The sequence below is a fragment of the Acinonyx jubatus genome, chromosome B1, assembly GCF_027475565.1.
Source record: "Acinonyx jubatus isolate Ajub_Pintada_27869175 chromosome B1, VMU_Ajub_asm_v1.0, whole genome shotgun sequence".
Lineage (NCBI taxonomy): Eukaryota > Metazoa > Chordata > Mammalia > Carnivora > Felidae > Acinonyx > Acinonyx jubatus.
The window spans coordinates 13851044-13859418 of record NC_069382.1 but is presented as its reverse complement, the minus strand read 5'-3'; the positions used below and the strand labels follow the sequence as shown (position 1 = coordinate 13859418).

General features: G+C 51.4%; 2 protein-coding genes across 2 annotated transcripts; both read left to right on the top strand.

Moving 5' to 3' along the window:
- The first annotated feature begins 4576 nt into the window (after window positions 1-4576).
- LOC106979318 (putative claudin-24) lies at window positions 4577-5239 on the top strand. The gene has a single exon (XM_053216269.1). It carries the CDS (start codon window positions 4577-4579, stop codon window positions 5237-5239), a length of 663 nt encoding a protein of 220 aa, XP_053072244.1.
- A 1449-nt stretch (window positions 5240-6688) lies between these two features.
- LOC106979312 (claudin-22-like) lies at window positions 6689-7836 on the top strand. The gene has a single exon (XM_027077076.2). It carries the CDS (start codon window positions 6783-6785, stop codon window positions 7443-7445), a length of 663 nt encoding a protein of 220 aa, XP_026932877.1. The 5' UTR covers window positions 6689-6782; the 3' UTR covers window positions 7446-7836.
- The last annotated feature ends 539 nt before the right edge of the window (window positions 7837-8375 follow it).

Below are 8375 nucleotides of genomic sequence, written 5' to 3'. Positions count from 1 at the left end.
TGGGCGCCCTCCCAGGATTCAGAGTGCGAATCTCTGTTTAGCAGGACAAGGGATGTTTTTCAGAAACGTCATCCACCACAGGTTTTCTTTTGCTTAAAACAATTGTGTTTGGCAGGAGGACCCCTTTGTCTCTACTCTTATGTCAAAGTGGCAGGGAGGCCTGAGCACCTGTTACGACAGAGGCGGATTCTCCCCCTTCATCGAGCGCCGGAGCCCCCGCTGGGAGACGGGACGCGGAGGGGAGGGACGTTTGTAGTTTCTGTGGTTGGTTGTTCCCCCCGCGTGTGCCTACAATGCGGATTTCCCTTCAAGATCCCAAACCAAGCCAACTGCTTCATCCTGTGCTCCCCTCGTTGCTGGCCCGTGGCGGGAGGAAGGACCGCTCGCTGGGCCCTGGGAAGGTGTGCGCTGATCTCCCAGGGCCGATGGGGCTTCTTGAGAAATTCTGAGATCACGGGGCTTGTGTGTCTCCACTGCCTTCAGACTCTAACGCTCTCAAAAGACATCTCGCGCCCCGGCCCCTTCTCTCTTCAATCCCTCTCCCGGCTCATCTTCCCCTGCATTTAGGGTTGCCATTGCCCAGGGGGCCACCTGCTTCAGGCAGCAGCCAAGCTTTCAGGTGGTCTTGCTCTTAGGGCTTCAGTGTCTTTTTTTCTTTTTTTATGTTTATTTTTGAGACAAAGAGGAAGAGAGAGAGCAGGGGAGGGGCCGAGAGGGAGACAAAGAATCGGAAGCAGCTCCGGGCTTCCAGCTGTCGGCACAGAGCCCAACGCGGGGCTCGAACGCACAAACTGTGAGATCATGACCTGAGCGGGAGTCGGACGCCTACCTGACCGAGCCACCGAGGCGCTCCATTTTTTTTTAAACGTTTTTTTTTTCTTTTTAAAATTATTTATTTATTTTGAGAGAAAGAGTGGGCGAGGGGCAGAGAGAAGAGAGAGAGAATCCCAAGCAGGCTCTGCACTGTCAGTGTGGAGCCCGACATGGGGCTCGAACTCAGGAACCGTGAGATGCCGACCTGAGCTGAAACCAAGAGTCTGACGCTTAACCGACTGAGCCACCTGGGTGCCCCCGGGGCGTCTGTGACTTAATGGTACAAAGGAGCTCGTCCCTGGGGCCACCGGTTAGGTTGTGCATAAATGACCCTTGCTTACAATCCTGCAAAGGCTTTTGATGATCTGTATTCTAAACTCCAAATGATTTAGCTTGCGTGACGGTGCCCCGTGACCCGGCCTCATCTTCGACGGGCGCCCTCGATCTCCGGCCAGGCACCAGCTGTTCCGGCCCACTGTCTTTCGGGAACGATCCCCAGACACCTTTGCCGGCGTCCCTCCCCTGAAACAGCCATCCTGCCCCAGCGCTGTCCCTATCAGGGTGTTCAGCATCCCATCTTCTTCTCTGGGTTGGTCTTGCTTGACGACCGCTCTCTCCAGCCCTGGTTCTCACATGCTGCCTGGCACAGAGCGGGGGCCCAAACGCGTGAGGCTGAATCCGTGAACCCTCAAAGGGACTCCCTTCCCCGACGGCAGATCCCAGGACAGCAGGCAGGGGAGGGCAAGCAACCCATTTTGCCTACGACCGCAGACTTCACCTTGAACGTGAAAACCTAAAACCCGGGAGGGAAAGGAAGGTCGTGTTCCCCACGCGATGCCTGCCACGTGTCTCCTATGATCTAGACTGGCTCAGAGCTGCATTGACAGATCCATTTTTCCGAAAATGGCCACGAAAGTACCTCCACTCCCATAGTTCTTCCAGAGACTTGCTGCTTCCCCACCGAGAGACGGTGCCTCTCCGTCCCACTCCTAGAATGGGGCAGGCCCCTGTGACAGCCTTGTCTGTGAGGGTGATGTTCAGCCTCACCTGACATCACTGGGAGCAGAGACCATTGTCCCTAACTGCAGATTCACGAGTAAATACATCTACGTGATGGCTGTTTTCAAGCAACTAAATTTACGGATGGTTCACTTGGGGACATTCGTGAACACTTGCTCTGGACTGAGAGGTGTCCCCAGGTGTGTGACTTTTGGTAAACAGGGCTTTTTGTTTTAATTTTACTTATTCATTCATTCATTCAATTTTTGAGAGAGAGACGGACGGCGCACACGAGTTGGGGGGGAAGGGCCGAGGGCGAGGGAGAGAGATTCCTAAGCAGGCCCCGCACCCAGCATAGAGCCCGACACAGGGCTTGATCCCACGATCCTGAGATCACGACCTGAGCTGAAATCAAGAGTCAGACGCTCAACTGACTGAGCCACCCAGGCGCCCTTGGGGTTTTTGTGTTCAGATTAATGTTTGGGAGACAGAGATCGTGTGGTCCTCCACTCACTGAACGTCGTGCTGGTAATTTTGTTTTCCCAATTCCGCCCCCACACCCACTCCGGGACCAGCGCGGCCTCAGCAGGAGCCCACACACTGGCCCAGGCGCATGCGGCTGTGGGTCGGGGCTTCGCACCTTCCAGTACCAGGGATGCTGCACTGGGGTTTCCCCGCCCTGAGCACTCACTTCCCCTGCTCCTTGTATTTCTCTGAATTCTCTTACTCACGCGTTTCCGCGATGGCTTCTTCCCACTGGGATGCGAGCCCCTGGGGCGGGGCCTGCATCCACCGTGGTCTTGATTGTGTCTTTCACACTTAAACAGTCTGGCCAGGAGGAGGTGCTCGAAAATATTCTTCTAAATGCTGAAAGAATAAAGGAGTTGAGGGGTCACACATCCGCGCCCTTCCCCCCACCCCTTGCACGGCACACACCTCCCCCACGGTGGGGTGGCCCGGACAGATGAGAATTAGCCTTTTTAAAACACCCTTGGGAAGGAAGGGTCACTGCCTCCCAGGGCGGCCTATTCCATTCCATCTCCCTCTCCCCCCCCCCCCTCTCTCTCACACACACACACACACACACACACACACGTCTCATTGTGATATTCGGAATCATCTCCTCGTGACTCTTAATGGTTGTTCTGAGAGCTCTCTGCATCCTGGCCACCTGCCCTAGCTTACCATTATCCCAGCTCCTGGTGATAAGGGCTCAGGACAAATCGCTAGCCCTTTGTGGACTCTTACGTCTTTGTGCAAACTGGAACCACCTTTTTAGTTCATTGAGGACAGCAATATACTTAAGGGATTCGGAAAATTTGTAAACGTTAAGAACTCATCTTTTTTTTTTTTTTTTTTTAACATAAAATGATGGCAAATACTCAAGAGAGCACCATTCACCTAATGACTCTGAGGCTTACTTTGGCTACATCAGGCTCTGGGTTCTGTTTCTCTCCCATCTCCCATCTCCCATCATAAAAGCTCTTCTCTGACCCTGGACTAGACTCAACCACTGGGTCGTGACGGGCAGTGGTTCTGTTTCAGCCGGTTAGAATCCTCCAGGGCAACGGCTCCGTTTGAGGAACCTTCCTGTCCTGTCCCCCACAAGCCTGTCAGATCCGACCTTCCCGCTGTGGGTGCAGGAGTCCCAGGGCCCCTTGCAGAGAGGGGTTGGAGCAGCCCTGGGAATCTGGAGCACGTGACCTCTTGTCCCACCTGGGAGGCCCTGTGTTCTCTCAGGGGTCACCCTCTGCAGAAGTATGCTCTCAAGGTGGGGCCTAAATCGAAAAAACAAACAAGATGAAGCCTCAAAGGTCAGCCCCCTTGTGGCTGTTGTTTTCTCACAGAATCTTTGTGTTGGACCCGTCGGGAGTCTTCCTGCCTGGTGGTGCTTTGTCTGTGTGGCTTAAATGACAGCAAACACAGCTCAGCTTTGGACGGGGACACACACACACACACACACACACACACACACGCCTCTCAGATACCGAGAAACACTGTCCCTAATGTGGGACTTGGAAAACCAAGTCCCCAATGTGGATGGAGAAAATCTTAAGAGTGAGACCCAGAGCTTCCCAGGATTTTCCCCTCCTCACTTAGCACCTCTTGGGCATCAGTCGTCGGTCTTTTTCATTTTAATGAACCCAGTGAACCCGCCTCTACCTTTCAAAGGAATCTGGGGCAACTTTCCTGCCAAGTCCCCACTGAGGGCCTGTGACACTCAAGAAGGAGGGCCAGGCCCTTGTGTAGGTTAAGGAAGTCCGAGGAGAATAAAGATTATAGGGAAACAGTCTACCTTTCTTTACAAGGTCTTGTTTTGCATCCCTGAAACCTCAGATTCAGCTATCACAATGAAGTCCTGTTGCAGAAAGAGCCAGCCTTTTATCACCACTTAAAATCTAATTAATCCATATTGAAGCACAAAGATTTCTGTTGTATTTTAGGGTGAGGGGTCACAGAGCCCTCTTTGTTCATCCTTAGACTTATACTCATCAAGCATTGGGGATATAATTTTACCAAGCAAATTGGAAGGTAACAGATCAAATCCTTATCAGAAAGCCTAACTCATAGTTTTAACAGGGTCCTTCGTCCTTTACATGAAACATTATATTCGAGAAGAACAAAAACGCATTTCAGAGTTTCCAAAGAGTTAATGGCCCAAGCTTATATTCCGGGCAGCCTAGGACCAAAACGGTCACACTACTGTGAAGCACGAAAGACAGTGACTCCCACAGGGGTGGCCAAAGTTGTAAGACTTGTTGCAATGGCTCTAGTCTTTAGAGTGGCGACGCAGCTCGTTGGACTTTCGTTATCTTTGCTGGGATGGGTTTTGTCCATTATTACAACTTACCTGCCACATTGGAAAAACCTCAATTTGGACTTAAACGAGATGGAGAACTGGACCATGGGACTCTGGCAGGCCTGTGTCGTCCAAGAGGAGGTGGGGAGACAATGCAAGGACTTTGAATCCTTCCTGGCTTTGCCTGCCGAACTCAGGATCTCCAGGATCTTGATGTTCCTGTCCAACGGGCTGGGGCTCCTGGGCCTGCTGGCCTCCGGGTTCGGCCTGGACTGCTTGAGGGTCGGAGAGACGCGGCCAGGCCTCAAGAAGGGACTGCTGATCCTGGGAGGGACTGTGTTCTGGGCAGCAGGCGTTGCGACCCTGGTTCCGGTCTCCTGGGTCGCCCACGTGACCGTCCAGGAGTTCTGGGATGAGACCATGCCAGAGATTGTGCCCCGGTGGGAGTTTGGGGAAGCCCTCTTTCTGGGTTGGTCTGCTGGGTTTTCCCTCCTCCTGGGAGGCTGCCTGCTGAACTGTGTGGCCTGCGTTACCCAGGCCGCTCCGGCTCCGGGCCCCTACGCGGTGGCAGAAATGCAAATTCAGTGTCTGTACCTGGAAAATGGAACTGCGGACCCGAGAGTGTAAGACTTTGGCAAGAGCAGAAAGACATCTTTCCACATCAACCGCGAAGTGGGGTCTATGCTAGCAAGGGGTCTTTGTTATGTAATTAAATCTGTGCTGCTCTCGGTTTCTCATTAAGTAACTACTTTTCGATCCTAGGTCCCCTCTTCCTCCCCAAATCTGGAGAAGTAAGAAAGAGGCAAGTCTTATATCTAAAAGGAAACTATCATGGGAAGCATTACCCAGGGATGAGCAAAGATAATTTCATCGACCCGGTTATTTAAATCAAAACGTGGCGGTGGCCGTCCATTCTAATCAGAATTAAGCTTTGATGTGTTAAATTTTATATCAGGAACTTTGCTTTTGTTGATAGCTGGGAATAATAATAATTAGTTTCTATTTCCTAAGGAAAAAAACCAATCTGCGATCTCTTAAACATTCTGCATTAGCAATATCCCCTGTTAAGCCTGTCCCAAAGTATTATTTCCACCACAGGGACTTTGGTCTTCTTTGAACACAGGTGGTTTGCATCTAGGAGATGACTAGGTACCCTGTGTGACAGAGTTTTAGGGGGCTTACGGTTTTCAGTATATCACGATTCTCTCGAGAGTCAACATACTGGCCAGTCTCTCCTATCTCTCCCTTCCAAAGTTTCCAATTAAAAAAAAATAATAAAATAAACAACTCCAAAAATATTTTGCTTGCTATCCAGATAGTGACAGTTCGTTTGCTCAGTAACAACTTTCCTTGGTTCAGTGAAAAATGACAGACATGGGGATACATACATTAGTAAGTGAACCAGGGGAGATGTCCATGCTGACCTACAAAGTCCTACAGCTTAACTTTTCCACGATGCAGAAAGCCCACGTAGGGGAAAAAAAAAATAAATAAATAACAAGTGCGTACGCACACGTGCACGGATCTGACAAAAAGGCGTGTAGGTAAGTAGACTGGGTATTTGGGGTTGGGAGTTCAGTACTGCTTCCTATGTTATGTGGTGGATGTAGCTTACGGGTCTTCTGAACAGACCCGATGCAAGGTCTAGAGAGATTTCTGATAAGAAATACTTTTCTGGAACTCGTAACATCCGGTATGACCACGACGTACGTATTGGAACAGGAGAGCGGCAACAGATGGCAATCTGGACAGGTGTAATTGCTAAGAAAGCGAGCGGTGGGAGCTGAGCCCAAGCTGTCGGGTACACATTTTGCGTTGAGACTTCTTCACTCTTTGACTCGCCGGAAAGCTAGCAATGTTAACGAGGAAAGGAGGATCGGTCCTACCTGATGTTATTGCAGAGACAAACTGCTACTACGGAGTCCGCTCCTAGGACACGGGCACGGTGCTGGCCACACCTGGGCATTACTGGTTGGCAGACTTACTTCCTTGTATCCTTTGCTGAAACCTAGTCAACACCTTTTCAAACAATAGCAGCTCTGGCAAGAATCCTCTACACACAATGAAGAAATATTTCCGAGCTCTGAAGTGACAGCGTAAGGTGTCACACGTCCCCACGCAGAGATCGAAAGGCAGGAGTTAGTTTGGCTCAAGCTCCTGGGGATCTGCAATGGCTTTAGTAGTTCGAAGCGTGGCGCAACTAGCTGGAATTTCACTCTCTCTGCTGGGATGGGTTTTGTCCTGTCTTACAAACTACCTGCCACAATGGAAAAACCTCAATTTGGACTTAAACGAGATGGAGAACTGGACCATGGGACTCTGGCAGGTCTGTGTCGTCCAAGAGGAAGGGGGGACACAGTGCAAGGACTTTGAATCCTTCCTGGCTTTGCCTGCCGAACTCAGGATCTCCAGGATCTTAATGTTCCTGTCCAACGGGCTGGGGCTCCTGGGCCTGCTGGCCTCCGGGTTCGGCCTGGACTGCTTGAGGGTCGGAGAGACGCGGCCAGGCCTCAAGAAGGGACTGCTGATCCTGGGAGGGACTGTGTTCTGGGCAGCAGGCGTTGCGACCCTGGTTCCGGTCTCCTGGGTCGCCCACGTGACCGTCCAGGAGTTCTGGGATGAGACCATGCCAGAGATTGTGCCCCGGTGGGAGTTTGGGGAAGCCCTCTTTCTGGGCTGGTCTGCTGGGTTTTCCCTCCTCCTGGGAGGCTGCCTGCTGAACTGTGTGGCCTGCGTTACCCAGGCCGCTCCGGCTCCGGGCCCCTACGCGGTGGTAGAAACACAGTGTCACCGTCAGCACCTGGAGATGAAAAAAGCCCGTCTGAAAGTCTAAGCCAGGAAGGATCAGTGGCGTCTACTCTTCAAGTGAAGCTCACTCCTGTCTGGGTTTGGTAGGATCTCCTGTTGCACAGCTGCCCGTTCACTGAGCTGTTTAATTTTCTAAAATGCACTTGTTTTTTGTTTTTTTTTTCTTCACTGTGGCTACTGGCTTCTTACATTGCAATTTCCTTCTAGGAGAGTAAACCACTGTCTTCTTCTATTCTGAGACCAAAACCACTCAAGACTCGATAGTAATCACACTCATTACTGTGGATGAGTTTTCTCAATTTTAAAATAGATTCAGTGATTGCACAGAACCGGTAAATAAAGCCTTATATCAGTGCCTCCGTATCTTTGAAGGTGTCATTCGTAGAGACGGGTCACTTTGGCAGCTGGAAAGGTTACTGCTGATCGCCTACTGCTTTTAAGTGTGTAAGATCACCTATTATACTGAAACTAAAGTCTTGTTGCAGATCGATTGCAAATGTCATTAGAGTATCCTAAAAACTTGCTGGTTCTTTGAAAGCTTGGGAGGTAAGCGATGTGGGACGCGCCATCTCCTTTTTATTCGGAGACCTCAGCGCCTCTACGGAGCCTTTTCCAAGAGCCAGCCGGGTTCATTCATGCTTCCTCACCGGGGCAGAAGCAGAGGGGGGAGGTCTGGTGCATGGGAAGAGTCACGGAAAACCTACCCCACAGGTGTGCTTTGGCTTCTGTGTCCTGTGCTCTGCAGACAACTGACACCCCAGTCAACCCCTGGCTCGGTGAGTGGCCACGGGGGGCACTCAGGGTCAGGGCGGGGTGCACTGACCGAGAAGCTCCCAGGACCACGGCCCGGCCAGCTGACCAGAGCACAGGCTGGGATGGGCGGGGACCCCAGAGCTCACCTTGGAAGCCCCTTCTTTTACTCCCACTATGAAAATATGCCATTTTTATTCCTCTC

Coding starts and splice junctions, on each gene's coding strand:
- LOC106979318 (XM_053216269.1), top strand. CDS start 4,577: ATGGCTCTAGTCTTTAGAGTGGCGACGCAGCTCGTTGGACTTTCGTTA.
- LOC106979312 (XM_027077076.2), top strand. CDS start 6,783: ATGGCTTTAGTAGTTCGAAGCGTGGCGCAACTAGCTGGAATTTCACTC.